Below are 25,038 nucleotides of genomic sequence, written 5' to 3'. Positions count from 1 at the left end.
ACAGGAGGCAGGCAGAAACCTCTCCTTCCTTTGATGCATGGTTCCAATCTGAATAGGATCCCAGTTCTAAATGGTGCTTCCAAATGGAAGAAGAAGAGTTGGTTCTTGATGACCGATTATGCACAGGGCAGAAAGGCTGACAGTGACAGGGCAGCAGGGCTAATCCCCCACATACGTATGATATTGCCGCTATTCCAGACCCCTCCCAGCTCTGCCCTTGGATGGCCCACAGGAAGGGATCAGGAGGGGTCAGGGTAGGGTTTGGTCTGTTCTCAGCTGGAAAAACTTATTTAAAATACATTTCCTTGTCCTAGAAAAATATAATATAGTCATCTTCAATGAAAGAAAAAGATATGGGTGAATTAAAGGCCACAGAAAATCCCATCCTACATAGAACAAAAAAGTCAAACAATAAATCGCTGAAGTAGTAAAAACAATAGAAGTCCAATTTATAGTAAAGCACTCTGAAGTTCCACTGATTTCAAAAGGGATTTAAGCATATAACACTCCTCTGGATTGTGTCCAGTATCTTTAAGGTGACATATATTCTCTTGTCTTGCCACTGGGGAAATATAAATGGAATTATGCATTTTAAAAACAACTCAGTATTCAATTAGCTAGTCATCTATTATTCTATGATTCCATGATATGCCAAATACTATTTTTTTTTACTTAGTATCACTTGTTTGGCAAAAACAAGGAATATTTTTAATATATGGTAACTTTTCCCCTCTGTCTGGCAAGGCAAGCATTCGCTACAAGGAATATAGCAAAATATTAAATAAAATGTAATTTCCCACTGAGGATAGATGTAGAATTCCAATTATTTCCAACAGGCCTGATTTTTACATAGAGGATAACTATGCCTGAGGGACAATCACAAATGAATCTGTGTGGACCAGCCAATTTCCTGTAAAGGTTTGAGCCATTTTAAATCTTGATCTCCATTCATCCTGTTCTGAGAGCTTGCGTTTAGTGAATGAATTGCACTTGCAAAGCTGCTCTTATTACCTGCATCTACTGTGGTGAGCCACAGTTTTGCCACCCCTGTACAATACCAATCCACGCTCATGGGTACCCTTTATATATTGCAACCACCTACTTTCTGTTCCATAAGGCAGGAAAGCAGCTCATGAATGTTCTAAATAAATAAATAAATTTTCTATTTGTATTCATCTGATGCTGAATTGTTGAAAGTTACTTACTGACATGAATGACTTTTACAATCTGAAGAGAGCATGTTACTATTATAAACACACACACACAAAACCAAACAAAAATTACATGCTATATAATTACACATAGCTATCAGTGAACAGAAAAGTCCACACAGATGCAAAGATTTAAAAATTACTATTCTTCCTATACACGGAGACTGGTAAGATGATCTTGCTCTTTTCCTTTTCAAATACAATCCTGAACAAGTTGACTGGCTGTGAGTTACATGGTCACTGTTCTCAATTTTCCTGGTTAGTTTCACCTACTTTGTATTTCATACCATATTCCTGAGTAGACAGAATGATGCTCTGGATCAAGGCTTTGCAGAATGAGGCGAGCCTGAGGAATGAGGGTGTGGGCAGATAAAATGAAATTAATATTTCCTATCTCCATTTCTGGTTTGTTTCAGCTGGGTAAGGAATCAGAATTAGGGTTGCTTATCTCCAGGTAGGGCCTGGAGACCTCCTGGAATTATAACTGATCTCCAGACATTAATTTGGAGTTTGTAGTGTCTTGATTTCCCCAAGATTTTGAGAGAGAGATCTGTGGGATGAAGGTGAAGGCAATAACTGAATCTATATAGCTTTGATGACAATACACTTGTTGAACAGTTCATGAGTTTCATGATTCTCGAAAGGTCATTTTTACCCAACCACACACTATGAAAAACTGCAGGACAGCCACTCATAGTAGAATATTAAGCAGTTACACCCTTCTATGTTCATTTAAGCCAGTTGGGTGACTCTGCTTAGAAATGTCCTGCCATTCAGTCAAATCCTTCAAGGACAAGCTCCATTCTCTTCTGTGTTCTTGTTTGTTTGTTTGATCTGAAGTCAGTGCATGCTCCAGAACCAGGTTCCATTATTTTGAAATGGGGTGAGAAGTTACACAAAATGCTAGTCAGGCATAAACAAGCTTGACTACTAGACTTCAGAATTCCCGAATATAAACAACATGAAAACTACACTTAAAGGGTTCCAACAGACTTCTGGCTTTGCTTTGTATATTTTTAATCACACTTAGCAAGACTGTGAGGCTTTCCAGTCATTTATTTATCACAAGGGATGAGGGGTGCGATACTGCATCTTATCCGACAATCAATCATGATGTGTCTGACACAATTTAGCTGTCACAGAACACAGAGTGTCTGAGGAAGTCCCCAGTTTTCTGTTTCTGAAGTGAGGAAATCTGGATTGAAACACAAGCACTGTTATGTTATGAAAGGATAGATGCTTTTTACTATCTAAGTTAGTGTCACATGGTGCTTATAGAAAACTGAAAGCCTGATTCTCTGGCCACCTCAGCAGAACAAATATTCTCATGCCACCCTTTATGAGAGACACAATGCCAGCTTCAGCAGTTATATTCTACTTAATCAAATGATGTCACAATGAGTTTAGAAAGGCATTCTGCAGGGGGTTGGACTAGATGACCCTGAAGGTCCCTCTCACTCTGCTTTAGATGGCACTGGGAGAATATTCCAGATTTTCTTACCATTTTTCCTTCCAAAAGACGTGCAAAGGACTCTCAGACAGCAGATAGGAAGTTGCTATCAACTGCTGTGGTCAGCTGCTGGACTGCTCTCGACCCTTTGTTGTGCCTTGAAGGAGAAAAGTGGCTGGAGGACTTCGCACAATGCCTTCTTTTGTCTCTCCTCAGCCTTCTGGATTAGATCTGTGAGAGAGGCAGGACCTCTCCAGATATATACCAAGCCGCTACTTACTGACAGCAGGACTGTAAGTATTGGCACAGTGTCCATTCCAACGTATTAAGGCAGTGTGAAGGTCAGATATTATTGAAAACATGTCCTGCTCGGGTTCCTTTTGTAGTTTCTTATTACGTTACCATTGCACAGTGAAACATAATTGCCTTCCTTTCCCCACAAGCAACACAGACCTTGAGAATGTCACATTGCCAAACAAACAATTCCAGTCCAATATCACCAGGTAAAAGATTCATACCTACCCTTGTGTGGGTACGGATGTGCATTTTTAATCCATCATTCTTGCTGAAAGCTTTATCACAGTAAGGGCACTGGTAAGGACGCTCACCTAAGACATAAATATCAGACTTTAAAAATGTGGCCTAATGAGAAAAAAAGTTCTGGCTAAGAATATCAAGAAAGCACACAATGTGTATGTGCCAAGGGTAGACTGTTTGGTTGACAGATAATAACATGGTGCGTATTTAGCACTTTCAGCGTGCAAAGTACTTCATGTACAGTACGTGACCACAGTAATCCTGATAAGAGTCTTCTCGTACTTTCACACTTTAGGTGGTCTGGTGTTTTGAGACAATAGTATACCCAAAGCCATCGAGTGAGTTCATGGCTGACACAAGATCCGAACCAGTGACCTCCCAAACTGCAGCTCATTTGCTTAGCTATTAACTATACAAACTTCCATTAGCTAACATTAACATATGCTAACTAATGTTTAGTTAATCCACACAGCCACATTTCAAGTGGCCTGTCAACTGTGCCTGAGATATTCACATGAATAGGAACACCGTCTACATAGTTACTCAGTCTATCAATAGCAACTAGCCATGGTGGGTAAAGGGAACGTCCAGATTCAAAGGTAATAAACTTCTACTAGTTTCAGGAGTGAGAGTGTGCAAAAAAAAAAAAAAAAGTGCTCCCCCCTTTCAAGTTTGGGTTTGCTGAACTCAAAGCAATTTCAGTGTTTTCAGGGGGGGAAATCCAGATCTGAATAACACACTGGTATTCAGGTCTGGAGCGAGCTTAACATCCCTGATGACCACAATGGGGTAGTGACTGACCTGGAGCCAGACATCCTGGAATGTGAAGTCAAATGGGCCTTAGGAAGTCTGAGTAACAATAAAGCTAGTGGTGGTGACAGCATTCCAGTTGAACTATTCAAAATCTTAAAGGATGATGCAGTAAAAATGCTACACTCAATATGCCAGCAAATTTGGAAAACTCAACAATGGCCACAGGATTGGAAAAGGTCAGTTTACATTCCAATTCCAAAGAAGGGCAATGCCAAAGAATGTTCAAACTACCGCACCATTGCACTAATTTCTCATGCTAGCAAAGTTATGCTCAAAATCCTACAAGCTAGGCTCCAGCAATATGTGGACCGAGAACTTCCAGAAGTACAGGCAGGATTTCGAAGAGGCAGAGGAACTAGAGATCAAATTGCCAACATACGCTGGATCATGGAGAAAGCTAGGGAGTACCAGAAGAACGTCTACTTCTGCTTCATTGACTATGCTAAAGCCTTTGATTGTGTGGAACACAACAAATTGTGGCAAGTTCTTAAAGAGATGGGAATACCAGAGCATCTTATTTGTCTCTTGAGAAATTTATATGCAGGTCAAGAAGCAACAGTGAGAACTGAACATGGAATCACTGACTGGTTCAAAATTGAGAAAGGAGTTCGGCAAGGCTGTATACTGTCGCCTTGCCTATTTAACTTGTATGCAGAGCACATCATGAGAAATGCGGGATTAGAGGAGTCACAAATTGGGATCAAGATTGCAGGGAGAAATATCAACAACCTCAGATATGCAGATGATACCACTCTAATGGCAGAAAGTGAAGAGGAACTAAAGAGCCTGTTGATGCAGGTGAAGGAGGAGAGTGCAAAAGTTGGCTTGAAACTCAACATCAAGAAAACAAAGATCATGGCATCCGGCCCTCTCAATTCCTGGCAAATAGAAGGGGAAGAAATGGAGATAGTGACAGATTTTATTTTCCTGGGCTCCAAGATCACTGCAGATGGGGACTGCAGCAAAGAAATTAAAAGACGCTTGCTCCTGGGGAGGAAAGCTATGGCAAATCTAGACAGCATCCTAAAAAGCAGAGACATCACCCTGCCAACAAAAGTGCGTTTAGTCAAGGCTATGGTCTTCCCAGTTGCAATGTATGGCTGCGAAAGTTGGACCATAAGGAAGGCCGAGCGTCAAAGAATTGAGGCTTTTGAACTCTGGTGCTGGAGAAGACTCTTGCGAGTCCCTTGGACTGCAAGGCGAACAAACCGGTCAGTCCTAGAGGAGATCAGCCCTGACTGCTCTTTAGAAGGCCAGATCCTGAAGATGAAACTCAAATATTTTGGCCACCTCATGAGAAGGAAGGACTCCCTGGAGAAGAGCCTAATGCTGGGAGCAATCGAGGGCAAAAGAAGAAGGGGACGACAGAGAATGAGGTGGCTGGATGGAGTCACTGAAGCAGTAGGTGCAAACCTAAATGGACTCCAGGGAATGGTAGAGGACAGGAAGGCCTGGAGGATCATTGTCCATGGGGTCGCGATTGGTCGGACACGACTTCGCACATAACAAATTCAGGTCTGGGCATTTTTGGAAACACCAAATTTTTTCAAGTCCAATGAACCCTAGAAAGAAAAATTAAAAAGAGCCAGCTCAATCCTGGGGCTGGCTTTGTTTCCCCTGCAGCAGTATGTAAACCCCACGCTATGCAGACCCAACTACAAGAGCTTCTGGTGCCAGATGCTTTAAAACACCCGGCAACAAAAGCTGTTTTCAGGCCCTGTGTGGGGCTGGGAGAGATCTTCTTGCCCCATGCGGAGCTGACTGGGAGTGCTTCTGCTACGAGGTGGTTTAAACCAGTGAGGAGCACCGGATTACCATGTGGCAGGGAAGTCTCTCATCACGGCACACAGACCTGAGAGGATCAGCTGAATATGCCTGAACAAAAGCTGGAAAAATTAGTGCTTTATTTGGGTCAGCTATACAGGACAAAGAATCTATAATCAGATTCCAAAAAATACCAGTTAAATACCAGTAAGGTATTTTTCTGGTATATTTTGGCTTGGTTTATAGTCAACTGCACGCCCCTAATGAGGGGGTATGCAATTGTCGGTGGAAAGATGTGTCCTTGATACCATTTCTGGGCCCTGGCTGTCACCTGCGTATATCAGGATGCTGGACTAGATGAACCACTAGTCTGATCTACCAAGACTCATTATATTCATGTGTCCCTGCAGCACAAAATCACACTGGAATGACTCACATGGTCAAGCTATGGGTAGAGGATGAGAATCTGAGTTTATAGGGGTCCAGACAAGGTAAACAAAAATATATATCATGCCAGACTGGATGAAAAATACCACATTCAGCTGCTTGATGCTATCCTAATGAGATATGACTATACATACAAATATAATCCATCCCATACTCCTGGAGACAACTGGGTTGGCTAGGGTGACTTCTTTTGTGGTCAGTTTATGGTCACTTTTGTGAGGAGTCATTAACTGTTTTCAAAGTACAGTATGTTTTCCTCATCTCACAGATGTTCATCATTAAAGTCATCTGGGTGTCACCATCCAGTTTAATTACTCCAATCCATTCCCTTCATATGTCTTATTTAACTAAAAGCAGGCCTTCTGTATTTTGTGGCTGTAGGGTTCACTTGTGCAACTTCTAGAAGGTCAAACATACCCTGAATCTGAACTGGTAACATAATTTAAAGCAATACAAAAATATTATAGGCAACTTTCTTGGATGGATGGCAAGAAGTGTAATTTTCATTTTTTTAGAAGAACCCTCAAACAAATAGCAAAGTTTTTGATAAAGCCCTGGCAATTCTTTAAAAGGAACCATCTTGATAACACCACAATTAATCTGTAATACCACAACATGATTTAGCTAGAGTCATCTGTGCTGTGACTGAATCCAGGCTACACTACTATGATTCATTGGATGTGGAGCTGACTCTAAAACCGCTTAGCAGATCAGCTGCTTCAAAATACAATCGGAGGACAGTTGCTGGAATAACCGACAGTAATCATACCTCAACAGTCCTAAGATGACCTGAGCTGGCAGCTGACAAAGCACAATTCAAAATGTTGGTTAATACCTAAAACCCTATGGGGCCCAGGACTAGGATACCTGAAGGACAGTCTTCTTGCACAGATACCTGCTAACTCATTAATATCATCTTCAGAGGCTGTTCTCTATGACAAAATAAGTTGGATGAGCACCTCAGAGAGACTTTTCCTACAGTGTTGTCAAGACTCTGGATCTTAACATAAGTTTTCTCCTATAGTCTATATTTTGTTTTGGAGGTTTTATGTCTTTGATTTTTAGGTATTTCCATATAACACTGGACTGTTTTTATGGCTGCCTCTTTTTTTTAGAAAAACATTTCCCCTTCATGCTTTAGTGCCATTTTTATTCTCTAGCCTTAACCGCTAGACTTTAATTCTGAAAAATTGTTTTTACCACCAGTGTGATCCGTGCTTGACTAGAAATAGGAAAATGCCTTGTAGGCCTTACATAGTTGCTGCAGTCATGGTGGTGGAAAAATACTGGCCAGTCAGAATTGATGGGATCAGGCTAGCCTGGTGCATTGAAAAGAATATTAAATCGGCAATGAATACATACATATCCATGAGAAGCAAGATATGAACTGCGTATCTGATAGCAGCAATGGGCATTTAGTTTGCTGAGATGTAAGGGGAACACTGCCCAGAGATCTTTAATGCTCTCGAGGATAAAGCCGCTTGCCTTGCAGAAACAAACAAGGGTGGCAGAAGCCTATGGCATATCTTGTAAAAGGCTGTTGTTTTTCCTCTTCCCCTGCCTTACTTCATTAAGTCTGAATATAGGGATTTGGGCCAAGTTTTTTTAACAAGGCCTGCAAGCTGTCCCGTGTGCTCTGATTGACCAATTTCACATCTGTTTGAAATGTGACACTATCTCTCATGACCTCTAGTGTCACTAATCCATGCTGTCATCCTTTGGATCCTGAAGGAGCTGCTGGGACTCAAACGTTTAATTAATCCAGTTGACATTTTTATGTTTGGAGGCTTTTGCATTTCAAGGGGAAAGTCTGGAAAGGTTTGGAAGCAGATGAGTGGTGACAGGCCAGTGCTACTACCTCCTCCCTTCATTCTTCCTTTGTAGAGGGGAGGTGTTTTTTGTTTAAACTTTAAGGAGTTGGCTTAGGGCTGATCTGAACACTGTTAATAATGTCCTTCCTATATTACTCTTGGTGTTTATAGCTTTTGAAGGATGTGTGTTTAAGCAGCTTTCAACAGATGCCAGTGGAAGTGCCACTGTCATCTGATAGCAACTAGTTATGCCTGAGGTGGCCTGTCTCAGATGATCCATCATAGATCTGCATCTGGTTACTTTTTTTTCTGAGAGAGGGTTTAAACTTTTATTTCCTCATCATTTATTTCTCAGTTTTTGACAATAATCTCCAGCATTCCTAGTGGACTAATAAAACAGTTATCACTATGAAGTTTGTTGCCACCATTTTTTAAAAAAAGAATAGCAGTCACAGAGAAATAAACACTGTCAGGGGAGGGGATTCCAGGCTTACGGTTTGCTAACTGTTTGCAACTACCTGACAATGAAACCAACAGTAAACCATGCGCATGTCGTTTAAATGATGCTTCTTCTTGCACAGGTGAAAAAACTGGCAAGCTGAGTAATCCCTAATCCGTCCATTGTAATGACCTGACCCAACCATGACCTGAGGAGAAACTGGCTCCCTGTACTGTGCAGGTACAAAAAGGCCTGGAAGGCATAAAGAAAGGAGGAGTCCTATCAGCCATGACCAATGCACAACCACAACACTGCTTGTCTTGGCACTTGAGTGGGAAGTGAACAGTGAGACTAATGACGAGACCCAAGAGTGGACTCGAGGGGAAGGAGCTGCTATCTTAAAGGCACATTCACCCAGTTCTCAACATGCATTCTTCCGACACTTGAACAGATCTGCATTCCTTGCCTTCTATAAACTATATTGACCTGGATCCTATGAACCATGAATGAATTCACAGAACAGATTTTAGAAGTTTCCCTTTGCACTGGATCCCCTTGTGCCCAACCAAAAGCTACTCCTCAGAGACGTGGAATCTCCTAGATATAGAGTGGATGCTGTATGGGCAGCAGTGGCTGAAGGAAACTAGCAGAAATTGCCCCCCCCCACACACACACACACTTCCTATGAATTTGCATAAGGATTGGCTGATTTCCCCCTTCCAGCTGCTTCCTCCTGTATCATGTCCCTATCCCGGAAGGTCTCTTCTATGAACTCTGCTGTATTTACAGTCCAAAGGATCTAAGCAATTGCTTAATAACCTTGCATGTATATAAAGAACACCAAACAGAAATCTTTTTTGTTTCTAATCAATCTATGCTGGCTGCATGACCAAAGGATTATGCTCTCAGCTTTAAGGCTCTATTTAGTTGAAAATCTGTAAGTTTTAATTGCTATGGCAACCAAATGCTATGGATGCTTGTTCAGGAAATGAATAAATAGCAAAATGGGATACTTTATTTAAATCAGGCCATCTTTTCTTAATGACTGAACTCATGTCTGACAGTGCAATCCTATTCAGAGCAGCTCTAGTCTAAGCCCACTTAATTCAGTAGGTATAGCCTAGAGTCACACTGCATAGGATTGCATTGTTACATTGACTTGCTTTTCTGATTACTTGCAGTACATTGGATTCTCAGTATATGTTGTCTGACTTACACGTAGACAGATACTTTTCTGATATTGTTGATACTCATCTTGAACGACACTAGACAAATAATAAAATTGTATGTGTGTGTATATATAAAATATTACACATGTCAGTCAAGAGAGAAACAAGGACACCCTTCTTCTGGTTTATTTTGAAGAAAAATGGCATGCCTGTGGAAAAGTGGTCTCCCCAGCTACTTGAGCAAGAGCGCAATCCACTGGCAGCCCCTAAGCTAGTCATTCTTCTTAAAAGCTCTTACCCCAAGATCCTTAAAGAGGATACCCACACACATGGAAAGTAGGCACACAGCCTAGCAAAATGGATCAGGCCCCATACTGAGACAACCACAAGAGATGGATGTTCTCCACCAATACTGCTATTGCTGTAGCCAAGTCTACAGGTCATACCAAACTGCATGTAGCCAGATGTCCATCATTCATGGGAACAAGTAAATGTCATCAATCCAAAACAGTGCCACGTCAACCAATACTGGACAGTTGTCCCTAATTACAAGTGCTACTCCATCCAGTCCGACCAGAGGACAGAACAGCTGGAGACACTACCAGTAGTGTCCACAAAGTCACCTTGGCTTGGTGTATCAACACAATACCCAAGTGAGTCCCCCAAGATACTTTATGCCCAGTTGTATCTCCTATGTGTCCAAGGGCTGGTGCTACTCCTGGGATGATGGACTACAGCAATCCCCTTGCTGGAAGCACATCGGAAAGCTGCAGCCAGAAGATGGAATTAGCAGAACCTCACCACCATCACCACCTCTTCCATGAGTGCTGTCTGTCAATTATTCTCTCTAGCTAAAGCCCAGCACACTGAATCCCAAGCTATCCTTGCGAGTCCTCCAACTGTCAAGAGTGAATTTTCAAGGATATGGAGGAGGGAAGATATTAAAGAAGCAGCAACTGCCAACACACTCCATTTTCAATTCTGCAGGACTCAACCCAATGATTGATGTGGTGTATCCCGAACTAGAGGCTCAAGGAACTCCATTAGCATGCAATTCTATGACAGTGAATTGTGTTCACTGGGGTATTACAAATGTTTTGCATGGAGATCAGTGATGTACACTACAGTCCTAATCAGATTTACATTCTGTCCATTGAAGTCAATGGGTTTAGAAGGTTGTAACTCTGTTTAGGATTATATCGCAGGTTTGCCCAGGCAACTTTTTACTATTTTATTGTCAGCACACATTATTGATGATAAAAGAGAAATCCAACATAATTTTTTTTAATCCTTAGCTCAAACATTTCTTGATCAGAGTGCTCACTAAATCAGACTCAGGTGACATAAACTTTCATATTCAGGCTCGTAATAAGCCAATAATGTCAAACCACAGCTACAACATATCTGGCTAAATCAAGATAATTTTCCTAGGCAGAAGGTCATTGAGGGTGAGAGAGAGAAGGCCATCTGGATAGCACATTCAGCATTTTCTGCCTGGCGATGGATAGAATAAACCAGAAAGAAAGCTAGAAGCAAGCTTTTCTAATCAGAGAGTGTGAGGTGATGACAGAAGCAATAGCTATTCTGAATGGGCAAAAGGTTAGGGTAAAGGAGGATGGTATTTTATGCTTGGAGGATACTTAAAGATTTTAGAAGGTATATAGGAGTATTTGCTTGCACATTTACAAGAAGCCTCAAAAATCATTCATAGCAATGCATTGTTTGTTGTAATTATTGCAAAGTGATTTCTTTGGTATCATCACCCTGGATACACTTCATATACACGTCGACATATAAAGAAGACAAATTCATTAGGTTTTATTATTTGAAATGAAAATTATAAGTAAAAATCAAGCAGAATCCCTATCTTTACAGATGGGCAAATCTATGTCCTTTGTATCTGTGCTTTCAAACAATTTATAGCCCAATGACCTAAACAATCTGGGAAATCCCATGGACAGGCAGGGTAATCAGAAACAAAAAATACAAGAACAGTATTTTAAATATCAATGAAGTATGGTGACACTCAGTGAAAATAGATAGCCTGAAGTTTGTAATAATTGAGGTTTGGGTGTTGCTAATTTCATCATTTAAACCTCTCATAAAATGCAGTGGGGGTGGGGGGGGGAGGAAATCCTAAATTTAAACAAATTTCATATTTCTAAAAAGTAATAAATATATATCATCTATTTCAATATGGTGCTTGAACATATTTTGGCTTTTAAGAACCCGGAGGCTGGGGAGTATGATCATTACAGCTTTCATGAATTTTTAAGGATTTGTTATTTAAACATCTTAAAAGAAACCAAAAGGCAGCATGACACTAAACAATCTCCAATTACAGTGCACAAATAAACAAGGTCTAATTTAATTCTAATGCACTCTTGGTTCCAATAAAGTCAATGTGTGGCTGGCTGTTTACTATAAAATAAACACCTCTAAACTTAGCATATCTTTCATGAAATAAAGGTCCCAAAGATTGATGAAGTTAAATAAGCTTTATGTAAACTAAAACATAAATCCATTTATTTGTAAATGTCAAGTTCTGTTCAGTGGTCCTATCTTCTTTCACTCAAGTGGAGCCCAAAGTCAGGATACAAGAAAGGGTTGGCTATAACTAGCTTTTCAGTAGATAAAAAAAGGAGGAAGTGATCCCCTTTGACCTGCAAAAAGCTATGCTGGTAATCATGGGACTTGCACAGACAAAATACTTGGGCTAGAGGTAGTGGGTGTGACTGAAAAAGCTGGGTGGACCCAACCTAAGCAATCAATTTTTATCATTTACAAGCAATTTACATGTATTTAAGTAAACTTAAGAGCCTCTTGTGGCGCAGAGTGGTAAGGCAGCAGACATGCTGTCTGAAAGCTATGCCCATGAGGCCGAGAGTTCAATCCCAGCAGCCGGCTCAAGGTTGACTCAGCCACCTCTAGATCTTGACTGAATGTGGGTCTGAGCACACATGCCTCTACACGATTGTTGGATTCACCATGATGTCTGCTTGCAGAGGCAATGTTCATGCATACATTATCTCCCAATGATTGCGCATGCTGCTTTCTGAAGATTTGTGATCATGGGGAGGAACCATTCACATGGACCCCATCTCTGGGCTCAGACACTCATAACTCATGAGCCAGCAATCATTCTGGGACAGGCGCGGGGCCAACTTACTCACACCCATCTTCCTTTTCTGCACATTCAGCCAATGAGCAGAAGGGTCATGTATGCAAAACTCATGTAAAAACAGACCCTACTGCCTGCTTGGACAGGAATAGAAATAAAAAGATATGAATCCTGTCCATCTAGTCATATGTTGTTTGGTCCTAAAACAAATTACATATATAGTTAGGTTCCTATGCTTAGCTACTTTTACATATATGCTCTTGCATTTGTAATTGGATGGAGTCAGTGCTCCCCATCCCCATCATGAAAATAAACATTAAAATATCTGACCTCCATGAACCCATCACTGGTTCTCTTTCCAGCTCCTCACATTAATCTATCTATTAGGTGTTGTAACTCATTTGATCTAAAGAAGTCACTAGCTTTCAAGGCAACCATCCTTTGAACGAATCTCTCTCTTTCTTATCCTCTGGTAGCAAAGCAACAGGAGGCTGACAGCTGCCTGAGACTTTGCAGGTACTTTTGAAGATCTAACTGTCACGGGGAGATAAACTAGACAATGATGTACGATCCAAAAGGGTTAGGAATGCAGAAGTCTTAACTTCGAGGGTTATTATAATGAAAGTATTTTTACAAGCAGCAGATTATTTTTGAAAAAAAAGATCACTCGTGTTCATTATGAAATGAGGTCTCAAGAACATCTGAGGGAATTTATTATGGCAGCAGCACAAGAGGTGAAGGAAAGCAAGAAATCCCAGTCAAAAGGACACTGAGACTGTAACCAAACTCAAAAAATAACCAACAAAACAATTTTACCAATCAGTTTTGCTAATCTGTGTAAATATATATGTATAAAGTGATTAAAAGTAGGGTTTTGCATCAACTTCTAAGTTATTGAAAAGAAAATATGAAACGAATTCATATGTTCTGACCAAATTCAAGGGACTTAAGTAGACTATAAAATTGAACACTGCAGGTATGAATGGCTACCAGAATGTAATCCCTTCCCCCACCCATGCACAGGAATCCAGCAGGTTTGACATGAGCATTCAGCCTAGCAGTCTGCCTGAAACAATTTTGGTCTTCACATGAACAGTTTTTCTACATTGGCTCCTAATATTTTCCAGGTGCAAGTCAGAGTGTCGGTACTGATCTTTAAAGCCCTATACGATTTGGGACCAACATACCTGAAGGATCATATATTCTCTTATGGACCTACCTGATCACTATGATCATGTTCCAAAGTCCTGCTTGGAGTGCCCCCAGTTTCTGAGTTTAGACTGCTGGCAGTCTATGAGATTTTTTTTGGTTGTGGCACTAAACCCTGTAATTCTTTCTCCAAGGAGACTCATCTGCCCTCTTCTGTTGCCCTTGTCCAGCAGTGGGCGAAGACTTTTTCACTAATTAACTGTTCCTTCCTGCCCATTTTTGTTTTTTTATGCTTTTGTATATAGCTTACCTCTGGTTTTATTAGCTTTAATGATGTGTTTTTGTTGGTTTTAATGTTATAAAGATATGATTGTATTATGCTTTAACTTGTTAACTGCCTTGGTAGTCCTTGTGAGGGGGGAAAGCAGTATATAAATTTTGTAAAATAAATAAATAATCTTGTATTGAAGCCAGTGGATATTTGTGTTGCTTTAAGATTGCGGCGCAGAGTGGTAAGGCAGCAGACATGCTGTCTGAAGCTCTGCCCATGAGGCTGGGAGTTCGATCCCAGCAACCGGCTCAAGGTTGACTCAGCCTTCCATCCTTCCAAGGTCGGTAAAATGAGTACCCAGCTTGCTGGGGGGTAAACGGTAATGACTGGGGAAGGCACTGGCAAACCACCCCGTACTGAGTCTGCCATGAAAACGCTAGAGGGTGTCACCCCAAGGGTCAGACATGACCCTGTGCTTGCATAGGGGATACCTTTACCTTTAAGATTCATATGCACTGAAAGTGAACATGTATTGGCTTCCTGAAGGACTTTTTTTTTTTACTGTATTTAGTTTCAAAGCAGAATATAAAGTTTTTACTTGGTATATTTCCATACTGCTTGTGTAGAACAGAAAATCCAAACCAGTCTATAAGAATAAAAGCCAATTCCAGTACAATGTACACCAAATCATAATACAAATGGTATAAAACAACTAAAACTACCATAGTATAACTGAAAACTGTTTTTAATCCTTGCTGGTTATCCACAAAAAAAGTCAGGAGACTCAAGTGCAGTGTAGATTTTGGTTTCACTTCTCCCCTGCATGAGTTGAATCTTTTTTGCACCATTTTCTGTTCCTGCATACTGAATATTTTCCTGTAAAATCTGTGCATTTTTAAACGTTATTTACATTAATTTAATGTTTGAAGACATATAGCTTATACAAAACAAGAAGCAAATGAATTAGGAAAAACAGGAGTAGGGAAAATGAAAAAAGTCACAATTAGAACATGTAAAAGCAAAAAAAAAAAAAACCCAACATAGTATAGTGGTTAAAGAGCAACAGACTCTAATTTGGAGAACTGGATTTGATTCCCCACTCCTCCACATGCAGTCAGTTGGGTGACTTTGGGCTAGTCCCAGTTCTCTTAGGCCTGTTTTCACATAGCAGTTCTATTAAAGCTCTCAGCCTCAGCTACCTCACAGGGGGTCTGTTGTGGAGAGGGGAAGGGAAAGGTGTTTTTAGTTGCTTTGGGATTCCTTCAGGTAGTAAAAATCAGGGTATAAAAACATCTCTCTTCTCAGGTACTTATAAAACAGTTAGAACTGCTAACTCAGAATGCCTCTAAAACTGAAAAAAATACTAAGGCTAAATAATGAACAAATCAAATCAAAGTTCCTCTAAAAAAGACTGTCCTGAACACTCTATAGAAGGATAAAGCAGAGTACAACAGGCAAGTCCTGCTTGGAAAAAACCTTGAGGTATCATGGTCCCAAACCATTCAGCAGTTTGAATTAGGCCTAGAAACAAAATGTAAACTAAAGAAAGGTGTTTCATATTTTTAAAATATTTTCTTGATGACACCCAGGCAGCAACATTTTGAATCAGGCACAATTCCTGAAAACTTTACGAAGTCAAATCTTGAAGATACTAGGGCATGTATAAGTGCAGCATCGTGAGAGCTCTCAAAACAAAACAAAATTTAAAAAACCCTCGCAGGCTGTATATTAATTACCCTAACCGGATAAAAACATCCTTGGCCACAGCCATTACCGGGATATCTAAATGAAAATGAAGCTCAGTCAAAGAAGGCAGTCAATGGAAAGCATCCCTCCTCTCTCATGAAATGCCATTTCATTAGCCCTCATAGCCAAAAGAACTTGTCTTGTTTTAATTATGCTTTATTGTGCTTATCATCCAGCTTATTGTTGACTCGAGCCAATGCTTTTGCAGACTCATATCCTCTTTTGGATCTTTTAAGACAGTGAGTCACAGCTGGATATCATCCATATATAGATGACATAGCACCCCAAATCTCTGGACAATGTGTTCCAGTACTTCTATGTAGATTTTAACTAGCAATGGAGACAAGCTAGAGCACTGAGGAACCACACAGGTCACAGGGAGGAGCATCTGTCTTCTATCACCATCTTCTGGATCCAAACACTGGAACCACTGAAAAAATGTACTTCCCAACTGTGCCCTAGTGAGGCTGTTTTGAAGAATACCATAGTTGTTAGCATCAAAAGGTATGTCAGAGCTCAGAACTTACAGGAACACATCCTTACTATTTATGTACTAATAAAGATCATTCACTGAAACAACAAAGAATATTTCTATGCCACTACACACTAAATCACTTTGCCCAGATGTGAAATGTTCAAATCACTGAAGGATTAGACCCATGTTCCTTTAACCCTTGGTTACTCTTTGACAAAGAAACTCTCTACGAGGATACTTTGGATCTAGTTTCTATTTCCACTACAGATAAGGCCAATATTGATCCCTAATCATCAATATTAATATTAATGTCCATATCAGTATTAGGGATCAAACTTGCCCTTTTGGGAGGGGAAAGGGGAAAGGATAATTTATTGAGACTACCATTAGGATGATGCATCCTACTAGCGTACGAGATAAATGCTTCCTCTGACAAAAAATTGAATGAAGTACAGCATTCCTAGAAAACTAAAGCAAGTCTGAAGGAGAATGTAAAGGAGGTGCCACTATCATGCTCATGGTACTACATGGGCACTGTGAAAACTTTCCGGGTGATCAACAGTTATTTTTAGAAAATGGGTGGGGCCAGGAGATCTGATGACTAGTGCAAATTAAAATGATATTGTTTCCATGATAGCTGCCACTGTAATTTTAGTTTTATTCTCTGCCATACTCCTTTTCCCTAGTATATTTTAAAAGTTATCCTCCTGCTCACTGCACCTGGGCTTCCTCTGTGTGTATGGGAGGGGAAGACATTTTGTGGCTGGTTCGACCTCCTGGGGCAGCCATTTTGTGATTATGCTCACCACCCTGCGTGAGAATTCCAAAGCAGTGGAATAGGCTGCCTAAGGAGGTGGCTAAGGAGGTGGTCTTTAAGCAGTGGCTGTACGGATACTTATCATGGATGCTTTAAGCTGATCCATCATTGAGCAGGGGGTTGGACTAGACTGCCTATATGGCCCCTTCCAACTCTATGACTCTATAATTTCTGTATCTGAAAGAATCAGTCTTCCAGTTTGTGTCATAAGCATTCCTGGCACAGCACACCAGACTACTGTTTCAAAATTTAACACTGGCTTATTATTAGTTTCCTGTGGCCATGGACAAGGCAAGAGAGACACAAATACAAACCACAGATGATATATGTCATCATTGAGTACAGGCTGCAACTGTAGGCAAATAATTAACCTCCTGGTCCAAAGCTTCAAAATCCCAAACTGTACTCAGTAGAATTGCCTTCAAAATTTATGAACAACTAGGGGAATTTATGTTATGGTCAGAGGATTCTTTTGTTGAACTAACCCAAGCTCCCTCTGACCTACGAAGTCATAAACCAACAGGATACAGCAAGGGAGAATGTGCTGTAGTGTTCTTTGACCCACAGTGAACAGTCTCTATCATTCCAATGTTGGAAGCTTAAGATGACAAACTACAGGAAATTCTGTCACGTTCTTATATATTCATTGGAGCTATTTCTATGAAATCAAAAGGTCTAGTTAAAACTGAGTTCATAGCACACCAGGTTACTGCTGTAGAAGAGTGCCTTCTAGGGAGCCAGTGAGGTTTTGTTGATAAGTGCAGGAAGGTGGTGGAAATCAATGTAATTTGTTTATTAAGCACAACAGACATATGCCTCCCGCATCTGAGACTGAAAGAAAAAACGTGTGAGCTTGCTTGTAGTGTATTGTGCAAAAAGTTTCTTCCAGCTTAATACCAAGAATGAGAGACATAAAATTAGTAACAAGATTTACTGGTGAATGATTGTGCATATGTTTTCAGTCATTTTTGTGGCCTTTCCCATCTGCCTCACCTCTCGTTTTTATTCCTGACAACGCATATCATTCTCCACAATCAATATTTTCCGCAATTACCAGTGAGGGTCAAGCACCTGTGTGTGCAACTGTGCAGCCTCATGGTGACAGCCTTCCAACACCAATGGCAATTCATGCTGTAAATGTTGTACAGGCATGCAATTTTACAAAATGAAATCTGTTGCAGCTCATATAGGAAAGAAGGGTGAAGAGTGGCTACGGGGAGAAAAACATGGTAGTAGGCAAGGCGATGCTCAATTCTTAGGGCAGATATCGGGTCTCGGTTGACTCAAATGTCATTAAAGTTCAATCTGTGAAGCTAAATTTTGCACCATTTTTGAAACTTGTTTTGGACCAAATTAGCTGTCATGAGAAACATGGAGCGGCTACAACAAAGAAAGTCCATTTGGCGCCACCTGTTCCATTTCTCATAGTCTGAAGACAGACATATGCCAATAGGATTAGAATCCACCCCCCCCCCCCACACACAGACACACAAATTAGAATCACATGGAGTTGGAAGAGGCCACAAAGAGCCATCCAATCTGGCACCCCAGCTTCTCAGGGAACTAAAAACTAAAAATCACACACTCCTGATAGGTGCTCATCCAATCTCCACCTATAAACTTCCAACAAAGGAGATTCCACCACCCACCGAGGCAGCAGATCTCATCTTTATTTATTTATTATTAGATTTCTTTACTGCCCTCCCATCTAAGGACCTTCACAATGAAGTTATCAGAAGAATAGAACAGGCCACTTATTCCTTTTCTTATGTGAAGCTTAGGAATGCAAAGAAAACTCCTTTGGGCAAAGTTCTTTTCTTGTTTGGAGACAGAGGCTATAATGTGCAGGAGGCATATGTGACAGCAGTCAATTATGGAGTAAGCATAGAGGAGAAAGACATTTCTCTTTTTAACAAATTGTGAGCTTTTTTGGTCTAGCTGTCCACAGCATTATAAATATTTATATTCATATTTATAATACAACAGACAGCTATAACGAAGAAGCCCACAATATATTGTTGAAAACAGAAACTTATTGGTCTCTCCCCTCTATGCTTACTCCCTAATTGGTTTCGTCCTTAGTATGATAGTATGGTAACAGACCATAAATTCCAACTCTTCCAGATTAGTATTCCACAGTTATGCTAACTACTAGCTTCAAAGCCCATTCCTAAGAATGGGCCTTGAAAGGGTCCCCTCCACTGGCCCCTGGCCAGGCAGCTTAAGGTGGCCTTGGGCGGCAGCTTGCAACCAGATCAAGTGAGGCGGGTGGGGGCTGGGCAGCTCATTAGCAGGGCGAGAGAGCTCCTTAGCAGTCCTTAACGAGCAGTCAGCAGGCTGGGAGGTCCTCATCAGCAGGCCCAGTCTAGCAGGCTAAGAGGACCTCGTTAGGAGGCCCTCCACCACGACCCTTTGCCCAGAGCTCTCTCCCCTTACCTGCTGCTGGCTCCAAGCACTGAGGCGTCTGAGAGCAAAGTGGCTAGAGTCCAGGGATGGAGGGCAGGAGCCGCAGGGGCAGGGCCAATCAGGACAAAGCTGGCTGCACCCTGATTAGCCCTATTCCAATTTGGACAGCCGGACACATCCAACCCCCTAGGCTGTTTCATAAATATATAGAGGAATAACAATGGATAAGGATAGTACTTCATATTGCTCTCTACAAAGCATTTGCCATATACAATAAGCATGTCAATGCTATGTGCAGTGTGGCCAGCCCCACACATCACCCTACCTCCTCCAGCTATTTACAAAGTTTTTATCCCATTATTATTTACTAGCTTCCTTGTGACCCACAGCTTTCCATGAGTATTTTGTTTTCCATCCAATAGCCACCCTTTTAGTCTTTCTTCAGCTTCAGCTATATAACCTAAACTTTCATTGGCACAATCAGTATTCATCCCTAGTTACAGTCAGAATTACAAACAAGACCAAACAAGTAAACAGCTTTAATCTTAACAGGTGGTCATGAGAGATGGAAGTGATTAAAACTTATCAAACATATTAGGAAGCCAAGTGATTAAGTGCACATGTTCTGTCATCTTCCTGTGAGCCAAATTTGTTTATGCAAAACTGAACAGAATGTCACAGAAAGACTATTTGTTAACAAGCGCTTTGCATGTCAAACGCCAATCCTCACCCTTTTAAGTTGGAAACCAAACATCACATCTGCAGCTTGCCAATTACTTGAATATGTCATGTGTGGTGAACATGATGCTTCAGGGCATCTACTTTGTTGTGGAAATCTTTGCCTTACCATGCACAGCCAGATATGTAGATAAGTCAAAGTACTTAATATTTGGTGAAAGAGAAGGCTAACCAGTACAGTAAGGACATAGTCGTACTCACAGGAAGGGGGAGGGGATTGGTGAAGAAAGAGTTGAGTTCAAACTGGAATACTTCTAATTTATTTGAGGGCCAAGATTGGGTAGGGGGCACTGTTGTAGAATACAGTCTTGATCCATGGGTATACATATTCCAATCTGAACCAAGAAATACCTTATGCACACATTATAATTTTCTTTTATGCATGAAAAAGAACCTGCAGAATAAAATAAATCGTGCCACCATCTTTTCATATTTGCACTCATCTTACTTCAATAGTAACACAAACCAGTAGCCTACATGGTCCTTCTACTTGGCCTAACTATACTCTGTTAAAGTCAGTAAAAGTCATACTCTTTGAAGCAGAAAACCAGCCAAGGAGGCAGTGGGGCTTTGCATTACCAAGGGATAAAAGAATGATTAAAAAATAAATGGCAAGGAAACGGAATGCATTTTTATTTGCCTATTTTCACTATGGAAAATGAAAGTTGCTTGCCTACCGCAGAGCTGCTGATTTTGCGTGTCAAAAGAATAAGAGACAAGAGAGGAAGTTCTACAACTGATGGACAAATTAAAAGCTGACAAATCACCAGGCCCAGATGACTTACTTCCCAGAGTTCTGAAAGAATTTACTGATTCTTTATTTAAAGGTTCCTTGCAATTTGAGGCCCTAAACTGCAGTTGACCTAGCTTGTGGAAAAATCCAGCCCTGCCTGGGAGAAAACCATAGAATGTCCATCACAGTACTTGTTTGGTTTCCAGAAGGGCAAATAGCTAACTAGAGCAGTGGTCCCCAACCCCCGGTCCGGGGACCGGTACCGGTCCGTAGATCAGTAGGTACCGGGCCGAAGCTCCTTCTTGTCTTCCTCCCCGGCTGCTGCCTTGGGGGCTGCCTTGCCACTCTGCCGCTGGCTCACCTTTGGTGCTCTCCAATGGCCACCATGGCTGGGGCTCCCCCTCAGTGTGGCACTGAATAGCTGCTGCTGGCAGCACCCCCCAGTGGGTGACGGGAAGTCAGGGGCATCGGCAGGAAAGCAAGGGGAGCAGGGGCTCAGGCGGCAGCAATGTCCCTTGGCAAAAGACTACCCCCCCCCGGGCCTCAGTAAAATTTTCAAGCGTTGACCGGTCCCCGGTGTTAAAAAGGTTGGGGACCATTATCAAAGCTAGTTGATAATGCAAAAGACAAGCCAGCACTGTGACATGGAGATACTTAAACATCTAATAACAGGTCACTTATTACAAACTAATGTCGCACCTGTATGGCTTCGAATATGTACTCTCAGTGTTCCATTGCTTGCAAACTTCTGTCCACAATATGGACAAATCTTTTCCTTTTCACCTGTATGAGTCTACATGAGAGAAGAGATATGAAACATGAGTGTGACTGCAACATTTAATGTGGCTATGTTCTTATGTTTCTTCTTCTAAGAATACAAAAATATCGCGACAAACTCAAATGTAAGTGTTCAGCAATACTTCAGGACTACAAAATTTGGAACAAATTAGCTATTCATTGCAAAGCACAGGTTATTTAGCTTAGAGACTGGGCAAAGGAGGCTTTTTATTCTTTTGAATGGTTTGGCTCATTAAAAAAAATCAATTAATCTTTTCTGGCCCTTGAAAATGCTTATGGCAGTAGTAACAAGTATGTAAATAACAAGGATGGCCTTGTTACTTCCATATTTGCATGATTCCTTAACAGACTTTCTCAGAACTGCAAATGCTGGCTTGATTTCTTCATGATAAATTCAAGTGCCAGGTTTATGCAGTTATTTAGAAAACATAAAATGACCACACGGCTGAAAGCCACATTCAGTTTAGCTCAACTGGTACTTATTACTTACTGTTTAATAAAACGGTTAATTGAGATTGACCTGCTAAACAATTTTCCAATAGAAATAGGGTGAGAAGGCCTATTTGCATACAACATTTTTTTTGTTTCAGCTGTCTAGTCACAAGAAACCACATTTCTCAGTTTATTTGGACTGTAATGCTTATTCAGTGCAATGGAGCCTGATTCACCAACTTTCTAAAAGACATTTTGCCCCAATGATTTGTAAGTCCCATTTAATAGACCTGAGTCGGGTTTTGGGGACACAGAACCATTTTAGCATTTGTGTATGAAACGTTTTGAAAAGCCTGCTGTTGAGCATTATGGGATGAGAAATTCCTGTTTCTCTCTGCTCCATTTTCAGCAGCTTTTAGAAATGGTATATGTGGGAGAGGTAGACGATACTTGTCCCCCTCACTGCAGTCCCCAGGAGGATCAGCCCCTTGCTGTATTTTTAAAAGTTAAGAAACAAGCTCTAAAATGCTGCTGCATCCCTGTTGTGGACTCAAGGAAGTCTCTTAAAGGTACATAGACTTTCACCATCAACTTTGCCTAGGTCACATGCAGTGTCTTTAACTTCTGGAAGCAATGACCCATGAGTTGGTGTAGAAACAACTAAGTGGCCACTGAGTGATGTCCTATAGGAGATAGACACATATTCTTATGAGCATATATTACACAGTAGTATTAGATGCAGGTGGACTGCTAGATTGGTAATGCCGGTTTCTGGGTTTAGCTGCATCATATATTCATAGCAATATACTTGTTCATTTTTGCATGGTCAGGGGTAGTAGAAGGAAGTATGTCAGCACAAGGCCTTTGCCTGCTTTCTGCATCAAAGATAGAAATCCAGAGATTTCTTCCAATCTTTAGTAGAAATATAATCTGAACACAACATTTGCTTTAGGCCTTCCAGCTTCTACACTAATACAGAATGGTTATTTTCCTTTCAAACACAGTAGCTATTATCAGTTGAATGAAAACTATAAATTTTAATCTCAGTCATGCAAGTTGACAAAGGAGGTGACCTAGAAATTTCTTTCCGTCCCAATGACTCCTGCCTATGATTCCTGCACACTAGTGGATAAACAATGTTTGTATTTGCTCTTCTTATTGAAAGCCCAGATTTACAGAGAGAGGAAGAAAGAATGTTGGTTTAGTCCATCTTATCAAATGCAGCAGCATACAACCTTAATGAAATCAAAGTTAAGGCAAACACAAATTGGTCAATACTTCAATCTCCAGACTGTAGTCTTGGTCATTGGAGGGCATACAATTTACAATGGCTTTAAAAATGAAAGAGTTCAATGTTTTGCACGGTAACCTGTTCACTTTGAGTGACTGGTCCTTTTTTCTGATCAAATTGATAGCAAATACAATAACTAGCAATGTACAATTAGGGCTCTTATTACAGCTTTCACAAACCCTTCTGGGGTACTGATTCAAGCAAATAATTTCAGTTAAATTGGCTGCTGTTAATCCAAACTGTGTGGTATTTGTTTATTTAGAAAATGTATAAACTGTCTCTCCAAAGATCTGTTCAGAGTGGTTCAAGGTTAAAAAAGAAACAAGAAAATAGCAATAAACATGCAAAAAAGTCATAAAAGCAAGTCAGGGACATTTAAAAAAACATGCATCTGCCTAAAATTATATTTAAGCATTTTGAAAAAACTATAGGCTAGGATGAAAAGCATTACTTTAAAAATAAATATATAGTCAGTCACACTTTGATTAAACAATTACATGATCCAGCTAACTGGAGCAAGGCCTGAGAATAGGGTATGTGTTGATTTTTTAAAAAATCAGAAATCTTAAACTCTAGCTGGGAGATGAGGATAGGGTGATCTGTTCTCTCCTGCTTTCTTTTTTCTTTCTGTTTAAGGAAGCAGCAGAAGGGAAGAGGAGAATTGGAACCAGTTGGATTTCTGGACCAAGGACTACAGTTGCTTTCTAAAGTTACTAAAGATGAGGGGACTCTGATCACCTGCCAATACTTTTGGGGAATAATAATACTCTTGCTAAGAAGCATGCATATGGGTGCCATGCTGCCTATGAGTAACAGCTGCAAAACAACAATATACATATTAATTCTAATCATTTTCTCCCACCTTTTCCAAAGTAAGTCTGAGAGAAAGAAGAAGGGAGCAAGAGAGACAGAGACACAAAGAGTATTAGAGAGAAATGCTCACGGAGTATGATGAACTAGTTTTTGTCTGTTTTCATTTAATGCTGACATATGCTAGGTGATTGTTATTCAACACTGTTTGGGATTTTTTGTACCATAGCTTATTGCAATGTGCACTATATATATAAATTAAGGAAAATCTTTAACAATCCTGCCCAATTCCCCTTAATTTCTCCTCCGTAATTAACAATTATTACTCAATCTAAGGATGACAACAGCAAATTGATAATATTTTGTCTTGATTAGGGTCACAAGAGGGGAGGGCAAATGGAATCTTTGTGGCTCTTGACAGCCATGTATGTCAGCTGTGCATGGCAGCCACTGAGGAGGTTGCTTTTCTCAGACTTCATGGGTGTTTATGGGCTACATTTTATTGGTGAACTTTCTGGTGCTTTTAGGGGGTTCCCAAGCTACAGTGGCTTAGAGACCTGATCAATTCCCACCATGCCCTTGGGCCTATTGTGAAAAGTAAATAAAAAAT

The 25,038-nt window shown here is 40.6% G+C and overlaps 1 protein-coding gene across 4 annotated transcripts in view; it reads right to left on the bottom strand.

Annotated features, from left to right (window-relative positions):
- The window catches only part of PRDM5 (PR/SET domain 5), a 97,915-nt gene that overhangs the window by 16,060 nt on the left and 56,817 nt on the right, over positions 1-25,038 (bottom strand). For all 4 annotated transcript variants that reach the window (XM_077300426.1, XM_077300424.1, XM_077300425.1 and 1 more), the window contains 2 exons: positions 21,797-21,890; positions 3,184-3,269 (listed from right to left, as the gene is read on the bottom strand). In XM_077300426.1, coding sequence (XP_077156541.1) covers positions 3,184-3,269; positions 21,797-21,890 — 180 coding nt within the window. The remainder of the gene's footprint in view (positions 1-3,183; positions 3,270-21,796; positions 21,891-25,038) is intronic.

The sequence above is a fragment of the Paroedura picta genome, chromosome 10 (assembly GCF_049243985.1).
Source record: "Paroedura picta isolate Pp20150507F chromosome 10, Ppicta_v3.0, whole genome shotgun sequence".
NCBI classification, from domain to species: domain Eukaryota; kingdom Metazoa; phylum Chordata; class Lepidosauria; order Squamata; family Gekkonidae; genus Paroedura; species Paroedura picta.
The sequence above is the reverse complement of the archived record's forward strand: the minus strand, read 5'-3'. Positions and strand labels throughout refer to the sequence as shown.